This window comes from Peromyscus leucopus, chromosome 10 (assembly GCF_004664715.2).
Source record: "Peromyscus leucopus breed LL Stock chromosome 10, UCI_PerLeu_2.1, whole genome shotgun sequence".
NCBI lineage: Eukaryota > Metazoa > Chordata > Mammalia > Rodentia > Cricetidae > Peromyscus > Peromyscus leucopus.
Window position 1 is genome coordinate 76,728,827 of NC_051071.1, and position 25,000 is coordinate 76,753,826.

The window sequence follows — 25,000 nt, forward strand, 5'->3', positions numbered from 1 at the left end:
TTGTATCCTGCTATGTTGCTGAAGGTGTTTATAAGCTGTATCAGTTCCTTCGTGGAATCTTTGGGGTCACTCAAGTATACTATCATGTCATCTGCAAAAAGGGAATGCTTGACTTCTTCCTTTCCAATTTGTATCCCCTTAATCTCCTTATGTTGTCTTATTGCTCCGGCTAGAACTTCAAATACTATATTGAATAAGTATGGGGAGAGCAGACAGCCTTGCCTCGTTCCTGATTTTAGTGGAATTGCTTTGAGTTTCTCTCCATTTAATTTGATGATGGCTGTTGGCTTGCTGTAAATTGCCTTTATTATGTTTAGGTATGTTCCCTGTATTCCTGACCACTCCAAGACCTTTATCATGAAGGGGTGTTGGATTTTGTCAAATGCCTTTTCTGCATCTAGTGAAATAATCATGTGGGGGTTTTTTGGGGTTTTTTTGTGTGTTTTTTTGTGTTTTTTTTTTTTTAGTTTGTTTATATGGTGTATTACATTGATGGACTTTCGTATGTTGAACCTCCCTTGCATCCCTGGGATGAAACCTACTTGATCATGGTGGATAATTGTTTTGATGTGTTCTTGGAGTCTGTTTGCCAGTATTTTATTGAGTATTTTTGCCTCAATGTTCATGAGGGAGATCGGTCTGTAGTTCTCTTTCTTTGTTGCATCATTGTTTGGTTTAGGAATCAGGGTAATTGTAGCCTCATAGAAGGAGTTTGGTAATGTTCCTTCTGTTTCTATTGTGTGGAACAATTTAAAGAGTATTGGTATTAACTCTTCTTTGAAGAGCTGGTAGAATTCTGTGCTGAAACCATCTGGTCCTGGGCTTTTTTTGGTTGGGAGACTTTTAATGACTGTTTCTATTTCCTTAGGGGTTATTGGACTATTTAAATAGTTTATGTGTCTTGATTTAACTTAGGTATGTGGTACCTATCCAGAAAATTATCCATTTCTTTTAGGTTTTCCAGTTTTGTGGAGTAGAGGCTTTTGAAGTATGACCTGATGATTCTCTGGATTTCCTCAATGTCTGTTGTTATGTCCCCCTTTTCATTTCTGATTTTGTTGATTTGGATTCTCTCTCTCTGTCTTTTGATTAGTTTGGATAAGGGCTTGTCCAACTTGTTGATTTTCTCAAAGAACCAACTCTTTGTTTCATTAATTTTTTGTATTGTTCTCTTTGTTTCTATTTTATTGATTTCACCTCTCACTTTGATAATTTCCTGGTGTCTATTCTTCCTGGGAGACTTTGCTTCTTCTTGTTCTAGAGCTTTCAGGTGTGCTGTTAAGTCACTAGTGTGAGATTTCTCCAACTTCTTTATGTGGGCATTTAGTGCTATGAATTTCCCTCTTAGCACTGCTTTCATAATGTCCCATAAGTTTGGGTATGTGGTGTCTTCATTTTTGTTGATCTCTAGGAAGTCTTTAATTTCTTTCTTTATTTCTCCCTTAACCCATTGGTGATTCAGTTGAGCATTATTCAGTTTCCATGAGATTGTAGGTTTTCTGTAGTTTTTGTCGTTGTTGAAATCTAACTTTAAACCATGGTGGTCTGATAGAACACAGGAGGTTATTCCAATTGTTTTGTATCTGTTGAGATTTGCTTTGTGGCCAAGTATGTGGTCGATTTTAGAGAAGGTTCTATGGGGTGCTGAGAAGAAGGTATATTCTTTTTTGTTAGGATGGAATGTTCTATAGATATCTATTAGGTCCATTTGGGTCATGACATCAGTTAAGTCCTTTATTTCTCTGTTAAGTTTCGATTTGGGAGATCCGTCCAGTGGTGAAATTGGGGTGTTGAAATCTCCCACTATTAATGTGTGGAGTTTTATATATGGTTTAAGCTTTAGTAATGTTTCTTTTACATATGTGTGTGCCCTTGTATTTGGGGCATAAATGTTCAGAATTGAAACTTCATCTTGGTGGATCTTTCCTGTGATGAGTATGTAATGCCCTTCTTGATCTCTTTGGATTGATTTTAGTTTGAAGTCTATTTTGCTGAATATCAGGATGGCTACACCCACTTATTTCTTAAGACCGTTTGATTGGAAAGTCTTTTCTCAGCCTTTTATTCTTAGGTAGTGTCTATCTTTGAATTTGAGATGTGTTTCTTGTATGCAGCAGAAAGATGGTCTCTGCTTTCATATCCATTCTGTAAGCCTATGTCTTTTTATAGATGAATTAAGTCCATTGATATTAAGGGACATTAATGACCAGTGATTTTTCATCCCTGTTATTTTTTGGTGGTAGTGTGTGTGTACTTCTCTTCTTTGGGGTTTACTGCTGTGGCTTTATCTATTGCCTGTGTTTTCGAGGGTGTATCTGACTTCCTTAGGTTGGAATTTTCCTTCTAGTGCTTTCTGTAGGGCTGGGTTTGTGGATAAGTATTGTTTAAATCTGGCTTTGTCTTGGAATGTCTTGTTCATTCTGTCTATGATGATTGAAAGTTTTTTCTGGGTATATTAGTCTGGGCTGTCATCCATGGTCTCTTAGTGTCTGCATTACATTCGTCAAGGTCCTTCTGGCTTTCAAAGTCTCCATTGAGAAATTGGGTGTTATTTTGATGGGTTTGCCTTTATAAGTCACTTGGCCTTTTTCCTTTGCTGCTCTTAATATTCTTTCTTTATTCTGTACGTTTAGTTGTTTAATTATTATGTGGCGAGGGGACTTTTGGGGGGATCTAGTCTGTTTGGTGTTCTATAGGCTTCTTGTATCTTCATAGGCATTTCCTTCTTTAAGTTGGGAAAGTTTTCTCCTATGATCTTGTTGAATATATTTTCTGTGCTGTTGAGTTGGTATTCTTCTCCTTCTATCGTGTGTGTGTATGTTTCATGGACATATTTTCATTGTACAATGTTCTGACTTATGTAAGGACATCTTTGTATCAGTATATAGTAAAATATGAGTTTATTCTGCCTGTTGCTTTTTGATATTGCCCTCTTATCCATTTTATTGTCCCTCCCATTGGACTCCTTTATTCCTCTAGATGGTGTCACTTCTGTTTTTCTGTCATATATACATACTTGATTTTGTATATCTGCATAAAATCTAGGAACCACAAATGAGAGAGAACACATTATTTGTCTTTCTAAGACTGACTTCACTCACTCAACATGACTGTCTCTGGTTGTAGCCAAACCTTGGAAAACAATGTAGCTTCATGCTTTATAGCTGAGAAAAAATCCAGTGTGTGCATATCCCTCATTTTCCTTCTCCATTTCCTTTGTCGATGGACTTCAAAGCCAATCCATAAGCATACAGGGCTTTCTTCTTCCAGTGTCCTCTTCGATTTATTTTTTCAGTGTTTTAAATTTTTCACTGTAAAGGCATTTCATTTCCTTGATTAGGTTAATTGCAAGGTATTTTTTTAAGTCAACTGAGAATGGGTTTTTTTTTTCGTGATTTGATTTGCACGTTATCTGTCTACAGGCAGCCTACTGATGGCTGTAGATTAGTTTTCTATCCTGCACCTCACTGAAAGTGTTTTTCAGATCTAAGAATTTTCAAATGGAGTCGTCAGGGTCTTCTCTCTCTAGAACCACATCTGCACACAGGGATAGTCTTGCTTCTTTTCATACCCATATCCTCTTCCCTTTTTGTTTTATTTGCTTTGACTGAGATTTCAAGCACCATTTTGAATAGGAGTAAAGACAGTAGGAACTTTTGTCTTTCTTCTTATTTTAGTAGGAATGCTTTCAGCCCTCCCCCTACTTCAGCATGTGTATTCATGATATTGTTCGGAAAGTGTCCATCACATTTTGAAGATGTTTTTGATAGTAATTACATTCACAGCAGCATTATTAATAATAGCCAGAACCTGGAATCAGCCTAGATGCCCCTCAGCTGAAGAATGGATAAAGAAAATGTGGTACATATCACAATGGAGTATTTATTACTCAGCTAAAAATAAAAAACAATGACATCATTAAATTTGCAGGCAAATGGATGGAACTAGAGAATATTATCCTGAGTGAGGTAACTCAGACTCAGAAAGACAACCATGGTATGTACTCACTCATAAGTGGATACTAGATGTAAAGCAAAGGATAACCAGACTACAACCCACAGCTCCAGAGAAGCTAGGAAACAAGGAGGACCCTAAGAGGAAGAAGGTATGGATCACCTTGGTAGGGGAAACAGAAGAGATCTCTATGAGTAAACTGGGGATTGGGGGGCAATAGTGTTTAGGGGGTGGGGGATGAGAACATGAGGGAACAGGATGGTTGAGCTGGGGGAAGGACAGAGTGGGAGAACAAGGAAAAAGATATCTTGATAGAAGGAGACAATATGGGGTTAGGGGGAAACCTGGCACTAGGGAAAGTCCCAGATTCCATAAGAAAGACCCCAGTGAAGACTACTAGCAATAGTGGTGAGGGTGTCTTAACTGGCTTATCCTGGTAATCAGATTGGTGAGTACCCTAACTGTCATCATAGAGCCTTCATCCAGTAACTGATGGAAGCAGATGCAGAGATCCACAACCAAGCACCAGGCTGAGTTCTAGGAGTCCAGGTGAAGAGAGGGAAGAGGGATTATAGGAGCAAGGGGGGTCAAGATCATGATGGGGAAATCTACAGAGAAAACTGAACCAAGCTCATAGAAACTCACAAACTTTAGACCAACACTGTGGAACATGCATGGGACTGGACTAGATTCTCTGCATACAGGAGACAGTTGTGTAGCGGGGACTGTTTGAGGGGTCCCTGGCAGTGGGATCAGGATCGATCCATGGTGCCTGAGCTGCTTTCTGGATCCTATTACCTATGATGGGACAGCTAGCTGACAATTCATGCAGCGGGGAGGGGCTTGGTCCTGCCTCAACAGCAAGTACCAGGCTTTGCTGTCCCTGCCGTGGGAGAACTCACCCTTATGGAGGAGGGAGTAAGAGGTAGGGGGCTTAGGCAGGGGTGAGGAGAGCAGGAGAAAGGAGAAGGGGATCTGTGGTTGGTACATAAAATAAAAAAATTAAATAAAAAATCATTTCACACAAAATAAATAAGTAAGTAAATGTTGAGATTGGTGTTTCAAGTATTTCTTGGTGTGAAGTGCTTTGAATATTTGTATTTTATTTCTGTGTTACACTCAATGCTTTGTGAAGTGCACTTTCATTTTCCCTGTCTTCTTGCTTGAGCAATCACAATGAATCACTGTGCACAGAGGATCCTGAACTTCTTTGGTTTGGCTATGTAACCATTATACCAGTGAATGCTCTAATTTTTCATCCACAACTTTTAGACTTATCTAGAATGTTCTGATATGGTAGGTACCTAGTAGTACAGAAAGTTGTGCGAACTTGATGTAAGGCTATTTATATACCAAGCTGCACCATGTAGAGAAAGTCATCGTCTTTGATTTTATGCTCATCTACACTCCTAAAATCAAAGTTTTGCTGCTCTATGCTGCTCTATTAATGACCTTAATTCGCTGCCTATGCACATGCCTGCTAACAAAATGCAACAGAACAGAATGAACCAATAGGATAAACGCTTAGATTTAGATAGCATTTTATGTTGTTCTCCAATAATGTCATCTGTATATACATACTGGATTTTCACCATCTACTACCCTACCCTCTCACATCCCTCCCCTCTTCACCAAAAACAGTCTTGGGAATGGAATTTTGGAAGACTTTGTATTCTGGTGCTAGGTCATATTAAAAACCAATGTCCAGAGAACTCACAAGATCATTACTGTAATGTTCTTCACTAATAAGAGTTTTGCAATGCCTCAGAGAAAATCTCAGTGGCTACGATCTCCAGTTTTCATATGATAATTAAGTCCTTCCTTATATCATCATAGTCTATGAACTATTTTTACTCAACTAAATTAGAAAAAAATTTAAAAGAAAGGTGAGAGGTGGCCTGTTCAGCAACCACCTATTAATACTTTATTCTTTGTTTTAATGTAGTCTCTACAGTTTCAGGAAGAATTTATCCACCCCATCAGTGGAAATAAAAGTTCTTTTGAGCCAGCATACCTAAAAACAAGACTTGTCATGGCCTTGGTAAAGTTCAAATGCCAACCAGACTTCTCTGGTTTGGATCTCCCTGACAGTTCCCTTTAGAAATAGCTCTTATGAGAAGAAAATCACAGCGGTTATTTTGAAATGGTAACACAGGCAGTCTCATCTGCCCTGACATTGCCAATTCCTTCATTTTATAACACACATATTTCTCCATATGTAGTTAAGGATGAAAACAGCACTTCACATCTCTAGTGTGAACTGGCTCACTGATGACAGCCATGGCAGTACCTTGTTTGTCTTCCAGGTGCTGTGGCTCTGTCCCTCATCTTTTATCCCCTTCCCTCCTCTGTCCCTTTGGGGTTACACTTCACAGTCCCTTTTTTATGATTTACTAAGATTAGAAAATGTGAGCTGAGTAAGGGCCGGGTGGGAGGAGACAACAGTTGTGAGGGAAACAAGAAGTGCTTAGTAAATTACTTATGCTTAGATGTTCTCATTTTGATGTAATTGGAATAGTTAAGATAATAAGAAATGCTTAATTCAGTGATGATACAAGAATATTTCATTTTTGTTAAGATTAACTGACCAGAAAATAAAATAAAGTGAGATTGCCAAATCATATTTTTTGTGCAGTTCTAGTTTAGAAAATAACCCAATGTTCTCAATGACTGTGCCCTGACATGGTTGCTAATTGTGAATGGTCAAATGTTGCATGTTTATTTTCAAGGTATGAAATTTCTACCAAGAAAAGCATTTCATGACTTAAGAGGATATCATTACACAGTTATTTGGGTTATTTTGACATCGTTCTTGCTACAAGGAAAAAATTATTAAAAAAACAAAAGAAAAAATCTTAAGGTAAGTATTGGCTGTACTCTGAAATTATCAATCAAAGCCCTGCATATATATGGAATACAGTAGCAGTTAGAATAAGAAGCCAGCCAAGGATGGCTATGCTGGACAGAGGGAATCTACACCAACACTTTCCTGTGTTGCTAACTAATTCTACACAAGTACTTTTGCTGATAGACATTGGCATCTTCACCACTGGATAATTGGTACCTATGGAATGAAACTGAAATGCTAGGTGCAGTGGTGCAAACCTGTGATCTGATGCTCAGCCACCTGAGCTACAGGAGACTCGGCTAGAAACAAACAAACAAATACTTAAAAACAGGGAGAAGAAGGGAAGAGAAAATTGAAAGAGAAATGCATTTTGAGAGCAGTTACTTTATACAGCAGGATTGTATACATTTAAACTACATTTTTTCATTAATTCACTGTAAAATATATATTACATGGCCACGAAATTACTATTTTCAATTTTTTTATCGGTTCAATATCTTTTACACATACTTTCAATGGCAAAAATGTGCTTTTCTGCCCTTCCTTCTTCTAAATGGAGCCCTGGAATTTATGCCTATGTCACCCAAATTTCCTTAATATTTCCTTCCAATTTCTTAGTTACTAACTGCCCTTTAACTCATCTCGATTTCAGTTTTTTGCTACAGCCTTGGACCTGTGCTCTGTTAGTGTCTCCAGGCCATGGTAATCAACTGGGATAAAATTATCCCTAAGGTCTTCCCACTTTGAACAATCTATGATTCTGTGCTTCCTATGTGACGGTCTTATGGAATGAGACGATATCTAGAAATGTAGAAAAGATACATGAAATTAGAGATTCCAAGCTGGAGAGCTAGTTCAAACTAAACTGTATCATTGCTTTTCAAGTATTCCTCACTATCAAAATCAGCTTAATATTTTTTTAAGAAATTAAAGGTGGCTAAGCTTCTATAAAATGTATTAATAAAACACTTTTTCATATGTAATGTCTTTCCAATTAAAGAAAAATATACCTAATGCCTACATGCTTATCTGTTTTTCGTAGATCTCAAGTAGAGCATATAAAAAAGATACTACTAACTGTTGATAATTATTGCTACAGATAAAATATAGGCTTAAGTACATACACTACTAAACATGTCGTCACAGTCTGTCTGCATGTTTTCCAAATACAATCTAAAAGAATTCTTGGATGAAAAACTTAAAGTCATAAAACCAAGTTATAATAACTTTTTTTTTTATTATTAATAGTTGTGACTGCACCAGTGTTCTTAACACCAATAGCCTAAATAAGTAGCTAAAATGCATATAATTGACATTTCAATAGTTCTACTATATCTATACTCTTTCTACAGTTACATATTAAAAGTATGTAAGTTAGGCATTTTATACTGCTTTAAAGGTAAATGGCTGTATTGATCAGTCCAAATTTCTTTCTGTGGTTACATGGGAAACTGGTCAAGATAAGCACATTAGGAATGATGGTATCTAAGAGCACAATTTCCTGCTGACAAAGCACAAGACACAAAGTAACGCTTCATTCTTATTTTAAGTAGTGTCACCCCATGCTTTACTCATGCTCAACAGATACTGAGTGGACACTGTAACACAGGCTGTGTTCCAGACTGTGAGGATACTCTGAATAAGATACAAAAATAAGAGATGAATAAGACTCTAGGCTTCAAGGAGCTCACCATCCAAGAGAAGAGACAGGTGGACCCCTGAAAGTAATTCCAGTGCAGCCTTAATGCACCATTGCAAGACACTGTGCATGGAGAACACATGGGGTAGCTAGGATAGTAGAGCAGAGGCTCTGACCCAGACAGCGATCTCATGTCTAAGGATGTGTGGATGCGACCTCTGCAGCACCCATGCAACTCAGAAGACTATACAATTTAGAGTGTGCTTTCACTGGATAAATTTGTGTTTATGGAGCAACATTTGGGAGGTTGTGGTGTGGGGTGGTTAGAGAAATGTCATGAGCAGACAGAACACTGTGGGAAGTAGGAGGATGTGAAGAGAGGTCATTTCAAAAGTTTCTCCAAAGAGCAAATCAAAGAAGTAAGTCCCACCATAGATAGAGTGGAACTTCCTGTGGGAATATTAGGAAAGAAATTAAAGGTAAGCTGGCCGGTGGAAAAGAAAAGCAGAACTTTCAGTTATTTGGGTTTCCAAGCTAAGTGTGGGGATGTGGTTATTTTACTAGTACACGTTCCTTCAAAGGATAATATTCCTTAAAACACAACAAGATGTCTGGGAGAATTATGTATTAATAATGACTGATAAAAGAGATCACACAGATAATTAGGATAAAACAGTATTCCTGCTTCAACCATTACTGAGAACACCATTGGCCTGGGAGCTTGAGAGGTTTTACTGAGGGTCAGACATGAAAGCTAAAAAGTTTTAATGAGCATAAACAGTAAAGGAAAATAGTCTTTAAGGTAAAAGAAGAGCAGAAAAAGACAAAAAAAAAAAACAACTAAGAAAGGTCAACACAGGGTTCTGTGGGGTTGCTGGTGTGAGATGGGGTGGTTGTATAGAAGACAGCTTTGTGTCTCATATTCGCTACAGTAAACATTTCAGCTTGTATTAAAAAACTGTTGAATGGCTTCATTTGCTCACTGATTTAATCTGATTTATTCTTCAGAAAGATTACCCCAGCTGCAATGCGGGGAAGCGGTTAGAAAGACAAGAGTAATGTATGAGGAAAAGTGGCCAGAGAATTAATGCAATAATCCCAGCAACAGAAGACAAGAGTTTGAATCCTGTCAATGGTGTAGACATGGACATTTATGGAAATACTAGAGTGAGACCAAGAATAATATTGGCCTTTGACCTAACAAGAAAATTCTTTTTTTTTTTTTTTTTTTTTTTTTGGTTTTTCGAAACAGGGTTTCTCTGTGTAGCTTTGTGCCTGTCCTGGGAGTCACTTGGTAGCCCAGGCTGGCCTCGAACTCACAGAGATCCACCTGCCTCTGCCTCCCGAGTGATGGGATTAAAGGCGTGCACCACCACCGCCCGGCCTGAAAATCCTTTCTCTACAATAGGTTAGAAAATCTCCTTTGTTCTTCAGCTTTATACTTCCCCAGAGGTCAACAAAACCAATAATATGTGCCCATCAAACATCTGTCTTCCTCCTCTGCTAGACCATGATTGAAGAACCGTGACTATGGAATTCCCTCTCCAAACAACAACCTCAAGAATCTTCTCAGGCCTGAAAGGGCTTCTTCCATCAGGATATCCTACTATTACTCAGTGGTTGAAATCATTGGCCGAAAAACCAGTGATATAGCAAGATGACTGGTGGGGTCTGTACATGTTAAATTTCAGGCATTTCGAGTCTTCTAAGAGCATATATCTATTAGATGGTTATATATTAAAGAATATAGAGGTCCCAGGCAGGGCCTCACCTATGAGCATTATTTGTGAGTCATGAAGAAGGGAGAAATTGCCAAGTATGGTGGCACACATCTGTAATTACAACATCCAGGGGTCTGAAGTAGAAGGACCACAAGTTGCAATCCAGTCTAGCTACATAGTAAGACTGATTCTCAAAAGTGAAAAAAAAATAGCCTTGGGAGAAAGTCAAATGATACATGAAGAAGAAATCCATGAAGCACACACACACACACACACACACACACACACACACACACACACACACCAGTGGGCCTGCAATATTCTGGCAGCTCAGCCTTCTGAATCAAGAAGCAAAATACAGAGACAAACAGCTAGATGATAGACAGATGGGAATTATCCTCCAAAGGCTGACCTCGCAAAACCAGAGCTGACCTGGGCTCGTTAGTTTCAGATGTTGACTCTATGGGAAGCAGGAGAAGTGGAGGCTCAGGGAAGAGTGCACTGTGGAGCAGAATTGTTGTGGGATGTTCTGTATGTTAAATGTGTTGCTCTTATTGGTTAATAAATAAAACACTGTTTGGCCAGTAGCCAGGAAGGAATTATAGGCAGGACAAGGAAAGAGGAGAATTCTGGGAAGTGGACGGCTGAGTCAGAGAGACGCTGCCAGCCACCCACCATGAAAAGCAAGATGTAAGGTACCGTCAAGCCACGAGCCACATGGCAACTTATAGACTAATAGATATGGGTTAATTTAAGATAGAAGAACTAGATAACAAGAAGCCTGCCACAGCCATACAGTTTGTAAGCAATATAAGTCTCTGTGTGTTTACTCGGTTGGGTCTAAGTGGCTGCGCGACTGGCGGGTGAGAGAGATTTGTGCTAATCATGGGCCAGGCAGGACTGGAGAAAACTCCAGCTACAAATGGCGCCCAACTGCTTGAGTTTTCACCTTCAACCTGAGAATATTTAATAAGCAATTCTAAATGAGCCAAAACCAGGTTCCTGCTTCAAGTCTCATACAGGCTTGAGCTACTCTATGGTGGGTTAGTGACATGTGGGCTTGATCTATTCCCACTGAGTTACACAGATGGTTCTGTAAGCCGCATAACATGGTGTGTGGTGGATTTAGCCTTTACTATTAAAAAAAAATTAAAAAAAAGGTTTTCTGGGCTACATGCTGCTTTGATAAAAGCATAGACCCACTGTTTCTAAGAGTTGATGGCTCCCAGAGCTGGTGGTAAATGTACCACGGCCATGTTGGGAAGCTGAAGTGGGCAGAGCCACCAGCCACAGCACCATTTCAATCTTAGAATGCTGCAGTTTAAAGCAATAGATTCACAATAAGACAGATTCAGATGGAATAGTTTACAATGTGTGTAAAATATGCGTAGGCTTGAAAGCGACAAAAAAAGGAATATATACAGTTATATAAAGAAATATATAGTTTTAAAAAATGAAGTCTGTAAAAAGACAGTAAAATTAATATAAAAATAAGCCACATAAAGATGGATATCACACAGAGAATCTGGATTATGTTGTCTTTGATATTCTTAACTGCAGAAAGACATTTGATTGTAAAAGCTGTTGAGTTAAGCAAATATGTATATTTTAGAGATACTTTGACTTCAAAATTTGGATTTAAGAATATGTTGCTTTGGAAAGGAGGCTCTGCTTTTGTTTCCACAGAAAGCCAGAGGCTATGGATTTGTTCCAGATTAAGATATATCAGGTTTGACCAACCAAGACCCCCTGAAAGGTCTCCAATGATACCATGGCCCAGATGATCCAAAATCCAGAACTGTTTCAAGGAAACTGGCTGAGACAATACACCCTCATGGACTACTCCATAATCCTAAAATTTTCTTTCTTTCTTCCCAGCAGGAAGTAGTAAGAGAAGCTACGCCCAAATTCCAGAATATACAAAGGTGACTTTGGAGATATGTAAAGGTTAAAACATTCCTTTTTAAGAAAAAAAAGGGGAAAGTGCTGTGGGATGGTCTGTATGTCAAATGTGTTGCTGATTGGTCAATAAATAAATCACTGACTGGCCAGTGGCCAGGCGGGAAGTATAGGCAGGACTAACAGAGAAGAGAATTGAGAGAACAGGAAGGCAGAAGGAAGACACTGCCAGCCACCTCCATGACAAGCAGCATGTGAAGATGCCAGTAAGTCACAAGCCATGTGGCAAGGTATAGATTTATAGAAATGGATTAATTTAAGATATAAGAACAGTTAGCAAGAAGCCTGCCATGGCCATACAGTTTGTAAGCAATATAAGTCTCTGTGTTTACTTGGTTGGGTCTGAGCGGCTGTGGGACTGGTGGGTGTCAGAGATTTGTCCTGACTGTGGGCCAGGCAGGAAAACTCTAGGTACAGTTTTTGTTTGAAAAAAAAAGAAAGAAAAAGGAAAAAGAGAATATAGATTTGAGGTAGATAATTGAATCTACTCTGAGAAAAAAGATAAAGAAATAATAGGATAAATGGGTAGATCACTGAATCTACACTAAAAAGAAAAGGGGGAAGATATAAAAATGACAAAAGGTAGACTACTGAATCTATTATGAAAAGAAAAAAAGATAGAATAGGGATATGATAAGATAAAAAGGTCAATTATTGAATCTATATTTAAAAAGGAACTACTCGTTTCAAACAGGATAAGTAGTGAAATTTTTTCTCTGAGTTTATCAAATGTTATTGGACTGGACATTGTTATATTTTAATGGAGTTTTTTGTCTGAGTCTGTCAAATGTTAATGGACTAGACATCGTTAATGTAATCTTGACTGTGTATACTGTATATATTTACTGGATATAATTTTTCTTGTATTAGTTATAAGCTTTTTAAAATTTTAGACAAAAAAGGGGAAATAAGGTGGTATTGTGTTCCCCAAAATATTGTGCACCCAAATAAACTTATTTGGGGTCAGAGGCAGAGCAGCCACAATATTGAACATAGAGGATAGGCAGGGTAGCACATGCCTTTAATCCTAGCATTCCAGAGGCAGAAATCCATGTTTTCAAAAATACAGCCAAGCATGGTGACTCATGCCTTTAATCCCAACAAGCGAGCCTTTAATCCCAGGGAGTGAGGCAGAAAGCAGAAAGATATATATAAAGCGTGAGGGCCAGAAACTAGAAGCATTTAGCCTGGTTAAGCATTTGGCTGGTTAAGTTTTCAGGCTTCTAGCAGCAATTCAGCTGAGAACCATTCTGGATGAGGACTCAGAGGCATCCAGTCTGAGGAAACAGGATCACCTGAGGAATTGGTGAGGTGAGGAAGCTGTGACTTGTTCTGCTTCTCTGATTTTCCAGTATTCACCCCAAAAACTGGCCTTGGGTTTGATTTAATTAATAAGACCATTTAAGATTCCTGCTACAGACATTTCCTCATCTTTTCAAGTATTATGCTTTAAATGAAACTATAAAGGATCACTAGAGCTGGTTGTAGAATAATATGCACAATTTGAAACCAATTCATATGCATATGAATTACTATGTATGTAAATTCATAGACAATACTTGGGTAAGTCTACAAAATTCATAAAACAGAGTATATGTGAGCAATCGCCCCCTAGAACAGAGAGAAGAATCTAGCATTGAATATAAATTCAAAATTTTAATACAGATTTTTCACCACCCAATTCTTCTGCTACATCAATCTAGTGTCCTTCAGAACCCCTCCAGATCACCCAGTCCCCTCTTCATCAATCCAGTGTCCTTCAGTATCCCTCCAGATCACCCAGTCCCCTCTTCATCAATCCAGTGTCCTTCAGCATCCCTCCAGATCACCCAGTCCCCTCTTCCAACATTGCTTCTTGAGGTTTTATGATATCAACCTGAACTGTAGTAAATTTTTCTTGAATCACTTACTTTATCAGTTCACTGAGCCACCTTTCAAGCCATTCCTGTCTCCTTTGTCCCCAACTCATTCTTAGAGTTCCACTGACAAGCAAAGCCATGGTTCATAAGGTTTTAGTCTCTCATTCAGAACTCTCATAATGTTGAAATTAGTTTATATGCTCACTGCTCACAACTCGGGAGAGTTTTAACATTTATTTTTATCAGGTTGCCTATAAGGAGCTAGAGCCTCTGCTGAGGAAAAGAAGAGAGAAAACTGAGTGTTTCCAGGAGCCTACAAGGCTGTGGGGATGAAGAGCACCTGAGTATTTCTCAGAGCCTACAAGGCTGTCAGGGGGAGCATGCCTTTGAAAATTACAGTCCTGGAAAATACAGTCATTTTTTTATTTATTGTAGTACAGAGGAAAGAAGTCAAATATTTAAAGAAATTTGTGTTCCTTAGGGTGTTGATTTCACACCAACAGAAAAGGTGAGTAAGGCTTGAGTCTTTGTCTCTCCTTTTCTCGCAGTATACTAAAAAACAAAAAGTGTCTTTTAAAAATGGAATATGTTTTCCAAAACTATTTTTAGAAATTTTGAACCTCTTAAATTCTCTTTGCAATTTTCACTGGTCTAGACAACCTAAGCATGACCTAGATTTAGGTCACCTCCCTCACTCAGGGACAGATGACACACTGTTGCCTCTTCTGACACCTGATCTTCCTCACTGGTCCCATCAAGGCCCTCAAGTCAGGACAGATTTCTCACCATTTCTCAAGACCTACTTATTCCTTAATTTATTAAAAATGAAAGCTGCCTTCTCAGAACGCAACGAAATATCCTTTTCCTTCTAAAATGGAAATAATTTTGAAATAATCCTATATATGTAGGTTCTTTGAGTGAATACACAATATATATATATATGTGTGTGTGTGTGTGTGTGTGTGTGTGTGTGTGTGTGTGTGTGTGATTTCATGTGGAGAAACTATTTTATTTTGCTACCTTATTCCATTGTTGGTCTACTTTTAAATTCTCTTCCAAAATATTTCAAACAATATTTATCATCATAGCTCTGTTCAATTATCTACATTTTCAAATGGAGCTGTTTTGAAACAGGAATATAAATTCTGTCAAAGCTTGGCATATGTCACATCAGAGATTTGGAAGCAGATCATTTATTATGAAACAGGAACTCCCATAAAACAGCTCCAATGTATTTTCTGGTGAAATGAATTTACAGAAATATTGGCTCAAACTCTGCAGAATCAACAATATACAATTGTTTTGACTAAAAAAAAATGTTCTTTCATATGGCTTCACTTTTATTCTTAGGCCACCCTTGACTGGACTAACATGTGTGACTCCATGTAGTGCACCATGTAAGTCAGAACAGAGCCATGATTAAGTCCTCAGCTCTGGAGTGAATTCTCGAGTTTGGCTCCTTCTCTCCCTAGTTTGGATGCCCCTTGGGTAAATTGCATTGATCTAGACCTTTATGTATTCATTTTCTTATATGCAAATAGAATGCAAATCGGTGAACATACATGAGGGCCTAAGATTGGTGGCAGGTGCTAGTCTACATGGCTCTTGCCAAATTGTCAGCAAATCTTAGCCATTTTAGGAAAAATGTATGATTGCTTTTTAAAAAAAAAAAAATCCCAAATACACTTACCTGACATGCTTGTGATTGTGATGTTTTTAGGCTAAGGCAGCTTGGCTTGCAACAACAAGTTTTGGGCCCTGAAAACACACACACACACACACACACACACACACACACACACACACACACACACACACAATGATAGATTTTAGAAAAATACTAGAAAGACTATTAGAAATTGCACCTCCACCGTTTTCAGTGATTATATTGTAAATTCACATGCCTTGCATCACTTAATTACAGTTCTCCTAGAATTCTTAAACAAAGCTCAATGATATCTGTTGTATCCAAAAGACTAAAGTAAACTCTTGTTAGGGCATGGGGGAAATGTGAAATGATTCAGACATGTAATTGTAAATGTTCTCCTCTCACGTGTGATATTAGTCAGTCCAAAGTGTAACATTTCAAGACAAGGATTAAATGAGTTAATGATTCTGGGCTTTACAAATGTTTCTATGTTCTTAAGTGTCATAAGTTTGGAATTGAATGCCCTTTATGAACATTTTATATGCTACAGTCTGGTAGGACACACAAATTAAGAGCTACGTAAGTCATTTTGTATTACAGTTCTGTAGTGAACACGATCTAGATTGATCACATTATTCAGCATATGAGTGTCTAAGCCTCAACCTGACCAAATGCACACAAACGGAAACTGAACATATCAAAGTGCATAGTCATAACAAAAAAGAAAACAATTTCTAAGTTATTAAAACATTTGAAATGCCATATCTCTAGATCTCTGAAGGATTTGAAGATGATCTGTCTATCTAAAATATATCTTCAATCTTGAAAATATACCTAATATGACTACAAGTTCTATTATAATGTCTAACTACTAGCTTTCATTTCTTTATATCCTAATAGTTGGTAATAATAACATTCAAGGATCAGAGAATTGAATTACATTGTTAAATGAACGGTATAAGTACAATTAAAAATATACATATAGCATTTTCTAACAATATCAATTTCAATATATATAATTTGTATATAATATAAAACAATCCAATTCAATGTAAAGTATTTAAAACTAGTAATTGTCTTTTTCTTTTTTTTAATTGGGTTAAGTGTTTTTAATCTAAGTTAAATCTCTTTTAGTTGGCATTTTAATTTACTCTATTTTATTCTCACGAGTATGAAAATGATTGTAAAGATTTTGTGCAAGTAAGGATTCCTTCCTTTCTTCAAACCTTCCCATTCTAGAGTGATTATTTGAGGTTTCCTTACATTTTATCCAGTGTTGATCCTATAATGATTAATAACTTTAAGAGCTCAGGCTTCCCTACGTCTCAAGAGAATATCTGAATTGACCCATATGTCAATTCTCATTAGTCCATCGCTTCCTTTCTCCTTATAGGAAGTGCTGCCAGGAGCTGCTGTGCTCTTGGCCTATGGAAACCTACCACTTTGCCGTAGCATGCAGCAGGATCAGCTTCAGCACAGCACTTTTCCAGTGTGGCTTCATAATTCTTAGCAATTCTCAGTAACAAGGCAACAGAGTAATCAGGGTGCCTTCTTGAATATTCATTCAAAAACCTAATGAAGATGAACATACACTGAATTAAATAGATGAGCAAGTAATAGACTCACGTAAGTAATTTCAATAGTGATTCACATTCCAAGTGTCCTGCACTGGAATGAGCTCCATGCAGAAAACTGAGCAGCAAGAACTTGGGACCCAGATATAACTCTTCCCAGGTTCAGCTTTCCCACCACGCTGTATTTTACTGTTCTGCAGGGGCAACTTATTAACACTATCAGTGCATTTACCTCCTCCATATATAAGGGAAAGAAAGATAGCATCTCTCTTACAAGGTAGGTTGAGATAAATACATGGCACACTGTCAAAGCACACAGAGACTGGTGCATATTAAATGCTTGATTCATAGTTATTTTTATTGTATATCTAGTTTGTTTTGAATTATGTCTACAAAGTATGTCAGCAAATGGGTAAATAGAGACAATACTAAAAGTTTCTTTTTCTTCTACATATGAGTAAAATCTTTCATTAAGTACTATTTAGTGCAAAGAGTACAATCATAACCTAATAAAAAGATAAAATTTATTGTTGCAGTTACTGAAAACATATAGTCATTTGTTATTAATTGTATCCTGCCTTGCCACAGGGTGACATTCTGGTCTTTTCAACCAAATACGAAACAAATAGTTTCATATTGATATTTATTTATATAAAACACACATATACATATAAACATCAATATGACACGTGTGTATGTATATATATATATACATAAGCATACACACACATATAGATAGATAGATAGATAGATAGATAGATAGATAGATAGATAGATAGATTTATATCCTTCCTGTCATCGCAGAGATGGATAGATACAGGTGGACAGGTAAGGAGATAATAAATGATACATAATATGTTCAAATGCATTAGATATTTAAGAAATATGGTTATAAGAATGATTGAATGATACATACAATTTATATATTAATGGAATATTTCTAAAGATTTCCAGAAATATCCATATGAAATAAGGAACATTGAGTTTGTGCTAAATGCATGGATGATTTCATAACAATATTTTAAGTTACTTAACATACTTTTCAGGTAAATTTTAAAGGCTGAGAATGACAAGGGTGAACAATTTACTGAGAGCCACAGAAGTCATGGTAACTCCAAAGACAGCCTGGTGAGGCTTCCTAATTTATTCAGCTCTGCCAAAACTATGAAAGGACCCAGACATCATGGTGGCACATGCCTTTAATCCCAGCCTGGTAAACATAGTGAGAGTTCTAGGACAGTCAGAGCTACACCATGAGACCCTGTATATATATATATATGGAAAGGCATCTCCTCACTTGCTCAGGAAGATATCTTTGGCTGCAACATAGTTGGTGCACACTTGACCACCATCAATATCATCAGCTAATGAAGGCAGACCAACAGGCATGTCATTATGTTCTGCATTAGCAAGGCAGTGGGATTTCTGTAACACTGGTTTGTCACAGCAAGCCTGCAGCTTGCTAGAGATAGATGCTTGGTTTGCACACATGTACTTGGCAAGATCTGCCTGTGAGAAAAGAAATGTTTAAGAGAAGTCATCTTTGATACATTTTCCCTCACACCTCTGTTACGTGGGTAAAGCATATTCATCCAGTCAAAACCATACACCACCAAAGCGGCTTCTTCAACACATTCTCATCCACACAGTGCTTCAGAGCCTGCAGACTCAAGATGCTGTGACTAAAACAATTAGATTCAAGAGAGACTGTTCAGAATCAAGTTATTTATTTAAATTAATTTGCTTTGATTGTTTATTAATATTATGTTTCTATGACTGAGAGACTTCAGGTTGTTTTTTTCCATAAAATTTAGTGCTATTTTTCCAAGTATTCCTCCAAAATCAAGTTACAAATTTTAAAACTAAATAACTCATTAAAATATGAGGAATAATTAAATAATGAGTAATGAGCAGAGTTACGGGTCCTGCTTACATACGTAACATATGGATCTTGGGTTTTCCAGGGTTATCATAGCAGAAGAAGATGGGGTTGTATTTTTAATCTCTTGAAGGGGGAAGTGAAGGAGATAATAGTACAACTTTGGAGAAACTGAGGTCACAGCAAATATTTAATCACTTAACACACAGTTAATTAGGGGAAAGACTATGGAGGGATTAGGGCGTCATTCTTTAAAAGCCTCTCCAATCTGTGAGGTCTCCAGCCCTGCTTCTCTCCCCAAAACATCTTATAAATCTACATGTGTAACTGTTCTCTTTCTATGTAAGCCTCCTCAGAATGTAGCTGAACAGAGGAGTTTTGGGTCATGTAACAATTCAAAATACTGTTTTTGCGTTTTTTGTTTGTTTGTTTTTTGTTTTGTTCTGTTTTTGTTTGTTTGTTTGTTTGTTTGTTTGTTTGTTTCTGGAAAGTGCCACAAAACAAGGAAACTTGGTAGAATAAAGGAGAGCCCAGAGACCATGTCAACCACCATCAGTGTTCACCAATGCAGGCAAACACATCCACTCAGTGACTGTGAGCATGCAACAACTCTTAACCCTGTCGTCTGCGCATTCAAGCAGGTCGCCCTGGCAGCACTCCTGGGTGACTTTGGTAATGTCTGTTGCCAATTTGCTAATTTCTGTGAAGTCAGCATTGGGGAATTTCTGGCTTGTATAAACTACCATCCTAAAAAGAAAATTTGCCACCAAAGACTTATTATCATATTTTATTTGTAAGAAAGCAGTGAGAAGACACCATTTATAACAAGGATGTTCAAAACTAACTGACATGAAGAAAATTATAAAAATTCACTAGTTACAACAACTAGCTTTACTAGAATGCTAGTTCTGACATAATAGTTATGTTTTCCTTTGGCAGAATCTACTGAAAGAATGTGGGTGGTGCGTGGAAAGCAAATGCCTCATAAAATTAAAACCAAAGAGGAATTCCTAAAGAGGTGGCAGTCCAAGGGGCATCAGTTTTGAGTCCTCACCTGGCTTCTGTCTCTGGCTTGGTCTCATCTTAGCAATGTGACCTCAAGCAGGCTTTAGATTTTATACTGTTACAACACACTAAATCAAAGGATCCATGAGGTTAAATTACATCATGACATGAAAGTGTTTTCTTATCTCGAAATGAAGACTCATCAACTTTTGTCTTAATTAAGACATACTTTCTTGAATTCTTGGTTTTTTCTTTTTTTTTTTTTTTTTTTTTTTTTTTTTGGTGTGGGGACAGAATGAGACAGGCTTTCTCTGTGTAGCTTTGGAGCCTTTCCTGTAGCATAGGCAGGCCTCTAACTCACAGAGATCCACCTGCCTCTGGCTCCCGAGTGCTGGGATTAAAGGTGTGTGCCTTTAATTTTAAATTTTCTGAATTCTAAAGGTCTGTGGAGGGAAAATTTCCCAAACTTCTGGAGAATTAGAGAGTTTTTTTTTTAAATTATGAATCCTTCTGCCAAGAAATTGTTCCAGCAGAGAGCCTCTAAGCTCTATGGCAAGATGTCAAAAGCCAAGATCTTCGTTATTTCAAAAGTAATTTTCAGTTCTATATCTCTGATACATCTATCTTGTCTTTGTAAGAACCAACCATAGCCCATGTAACAGTGTGTTGTTTCATCTTGGAGTTGCTATATTTATTGACCTGATTGGCTTTAAGAATTTGGATATTAAGGATGACTCAGTGATGATAATTCCTGCTGACAGTCTCTAGAGAATATGCACAATGTCTGTCATCTCCATTTTCTCTCCTGTTGTGTTGATTCATTGTTGACAAACAAGAGAGGTGCTAGAGGGGCAGGCACATTATTCTTGACTTATATATTAAAGGATGCTCCCAGACTCAGCTACATGATATAAAAGCAAGAGAGGGTGGAGCAAACACATGAGATTAGGGACAGAATTAGAGTTGTAAGAAAAGTCAAAGTAATAACTCCAACTTGGTTGATAGCTGAATTCTATTATCCAGACATTAAACAGTCAATTTCTGATTGAGGGAAAATAAATTAAGTAAATTAATTACCCTGACTGTGACTGTATTTTTAATCATTAAAAATGAGATTCCTGGTATTTATAAACAATGGGATCTAAATGCCTGTCTTCTGTTAGACAACATCAAGCCTTCTACATTCTTTGACAATTTAAAACAAAAACATTGAGACAAATTTTCAAATTATTATCATTTTTCTGATTTCACCTCTATCAACTTCTCAAGATCTACTTTATAAATGCACAATCTTGTAGACTGGACAATATTATTATCAAGACGTGAATTGTGATATTCAAAAAAACACAAAAAAATTAATCAATACATAAAAGCATGCTATTACTATTTGCCTCTGTGAACAGAAATCAGATTTTAGAGCTTGAAAAGAAATTGTACAAATAACAAATTGCCATTAACATTATTGTAACTTCTATCTGTAGCCTCCAAGAATTTTTATAAGTTGTGAGAATAGATAGAATGTCTCCATTTGCTTGCAACTTTGATCATTTAATAACCTTTTATCACTCCTTTTATTTTTGGCGATTACTATATAATTATATCATTTCCTCCTTCCCTTTTTTCCCTCCAAATCTACCCACATATGCCCCTTTTTCTCTTTCAGATCTATGACCTCATTTCTCATTAAATTGTTACATACATATATGTGTACTATACGCATATATATTCCTAAATATAGCCTGTTAGGCTGGATAATGTTACTTGTACGCATGTTTTCAGGGCTGACCATTGGTATTGAATTAACCAATTGGTTCTCTCTTCCCTGGAGAAGCCAATTTCTCCCTCTCTCAGCATCCTTGTTTGCCTGAAGTCTTTGTGTAGGTTTAGGCCTTGGGGTCTTTCATCCACCCTGGCATGTCTGTTGTGTTGTCACTCTTAAGCTCACATTTGGCCAGTCATGTTGGTGAGACTTTTTGAGTCTAGCTTGTGACATTACTAGGAGACAATCTCATAGCAAAATCCCTGTTCCTCTGGCTCTAACAATCATTCTGGCCCCTCTTCCACAGTGTTTCCTGGGCCTTAGGTATGGGAGAAAGTATTTGTTTTCCTTTGAAATACTCAGAATTATGTAAAAGAGGCAAAGGGATCCTCAAAATCAGAATGTACTGACAATTGATTTGTCAGAGTTTGCAGCAGACTCATCAGCAACACATATTTTTGCAAATTTGGTTATTTCATTCACTAATTTCACATGTTCTTCATATGGGCATTTCTAAAGATGCTGGGCAAGGGTGACCAGGACTCTGAAAAACAGACATAGAAATAAAACTTTACTATGAAGTAGTTGGCTTTCCTAAATGGTCAATTGTGTACGTGTAGACCATCCATATTTTGTGTATCTTTCTTAGAACCCTCTAGAAAGCCTATTCCTGTCAGCTCTTCCCTGAGGCATAACCAGGAAGAGGTGCCTATACAAGCAAAAAGAACATGGACTCCTACTGTGCTTAAGTATAGATGCATATGTATGACAGTAGATTTATGAACTTGGGACAAACAAGCAAACTATGTTCTAAATACATTTCATTATCAAAGTTAGACATTATGTAATTCCTTTGAGTTATTTCTCTTCTAATCCATATACCTCTGTTAATCAAGGTATATGACACTGCTGACCTTTTAAAAATACTTATTTTCACTACATTAAAACATTTTGGAGGTTGGGGATGTGACTTAATTAGAGATAACTTGTTTCACATGTGTGAATCCCCAGTTCTAAAAAGACAAAATAATATTCTCAATATACCATGGGATCTTGTTGTGTAAAGAATTAGCAAATTAGCCTCTCAAGGAGTTATAGACCTTCCCAAAAAGAACACTAAGATTCCATTCTTTACAAGTTTAATGTGGGCCCTAGAATCTTATCCTCCAATAAAGCAGCCATTAGCCACAAGTGGATAGATATATTCAATCAAAGTTAAATAACATTTGAATGTGTGCTCCTCAGTTAGACTTGCCATGTTTCAAGTGCCCAGTAACCATGTGTCCCCCAGCTGCCATATGCTCAGCACAGGTCCACAGTCTTTCCATCAACAGAGACATTTCTGTTGGACAGTGCTGCCCTACAATTTTGCAAGCTCAAGGTGGAAAAAAGGCAATTTAGTGCTGGAACTAATACTACCAGAAACATTAAATTGACTTTCAACATTTTAACTTACAGGCCTTTGAAATGTTGTTCTCCCAAATCATTAAACCGATGGGCAATCTCACTCTTGTCTGTGGGAACAGGGAGACAAAAACCATATTTAAAGATGGATGAAAACAACTAAGTATAATGTTGTTTTTCACACTCTTTTTCCACACACTTAAGCTATTCCTTTACTTTAAGAGACTGGCCTTTGATCTCTACAAAAAAAAAAAAAAAAAAAAAAAAAAGAATCTGCCAATGACTCCTTCCTTCTACATTTAAAGAACTACCCACGAATACTACTTTACAACTGTCTAAGTGTTTATAGCTTTGCATTCAAACCTAAGAGTCAATGCTTTTATCATGTCTCTAAGCATCTACTAAGACAATCTGAAATGAAAGAAAATACAAATGGAAGCTCCATGTATAAAATTAACAACACACACGTTTAGTTTTCAGTATAGCATAGTAGAGTAAACAGGCCTTTGAGACTTTGAAGATTCTGGCTTCAGCTGTATTCAGTATAGCTTAAGTCACTCAGCCTAGCATGTCTTCAAAATTAAAAGAAATATAAAACTAAACTTAAAAAAAATCCCCTCATTATTTTCACCTAAGGTGTCTAAGGTATATTAATAATACAGCCACACAAGGGTTCTCAGATGCAAAATATCATCAAAGTCTAGAAATAAGCACTAAAGGAAACCTTAATGTTCCAGCCAGCGGGACCTTCCGCAGAGACCCTAGAAGGGGGAATGGCAAATGAAAGGGACAAAAGACACAAAGAATTGGCAGCAAGACAGTGTTCTGATCAAGCTGCAAAATTTTATTTTTCTCATGTGGGTTCTATAGTAAGCAGACCAGGAAACTTTCTTTGGGAAAAGGTCAGGGGACTATTGAGTTGCCAAGCAACCCAACCAAGCAACCTAACCACAAAACATTGTTACTAATGGTCACTGTAGCAGAAAGATAAGAAAATGTTAAGTTATTTTCTAATAACTCACATCTTGTCCAGGCATGTCAAAAGTTTCTGGTTGGTGGCTCAATACTGGACAACAGAAACTTAACTCAGGCAGGCAATATGGCATGGCTCTTAAAATTATCCTCGGCACCTTAACTCTTTCAAAATGCAAGGCTTCCATTATTAGGAAAGTAAGATAAAAGTAGAGCAGTAAAAACATAAAATTCTTACGTGCATCTTGGCAAAACACACCCCTGGATAAAGCAGAGCCTGAGACAAAGAGGAGGAAGAGGAAGGTTACCCACTTCATTGGGCCAGATGCTCCTGGGTTTGACAGGAAAGGTGAGATGTGTGGAGGGAAATCTGCTCTAATATAGTTCTTTAAACAATAATTTTAGATCATTAACCAGACTCAGCTCACATTTCATTGGTTCCTCCCCAATTACAAAATCATACAATCTTTGCCATAAAGTTGTTTGACCAAATCCCTTGTGTGTGTTTGCTCTCTGCAGTTTTTTCCCCCCACAAGACTTTATCAATTCATGAAAGTTATGTAAAACATCAAATTTTACATAAACTGTAAACTGTTTTTTGGAGTTTAAACTGTTCAAACCTATTATCCTTTACTGTGCTCTCTGTCGCCCATTTGAAAATATTTGGTTTGGGCCGTTGCATGGGAACATGAAGTATTTTAAAAGCTAAGAACTGAATTTCACGTATTTCTCATTCCAAATATGCTTTTATCTTTTGATAATAAAGAATTTACATGAGA

General features: G+C 37.3%; 1 protein-coding gene and 1 long non-coding RNA gene across 2 annotated transcripts in view; both read right to left on the reverse strand.

Moving 5' to 3' along the window:
- Positions 1-15,672: 15,672 nt before the first annotated feature.
- The window catches only part of LOC114701773 (albumin-like), a 191,297-nt gene continuing 181,969 nt past the window's right edge, over positions 15,673-25,000 (reverse strand). Inside the window, exon 14 of the mRNA XM_037209142.1 lies at positions 15,673-15,738. Coding sequence (XP_037065037.1) covers positions 15,697-15,738 — 42 coding nt within the window. The 3' untranslated portion in view covers positions 15,673-15,696. The remainder of the gene's footprint in view (positions 15,739-25,000) is intronic.
- On the reverse strand, positions 21,941-24,508 carry LOC114689538. The gene is made up of 3 exons (XR_003733926.2): positions 24,460-24,508; positions 23,302-23,359; positions 21,941-22,389 (listed from the first exon to the last, which is right to left on the reverse strand). It is a non-coding gene; the product is annotated as an uncharacterized LOC114689538 (long non-coding RNA).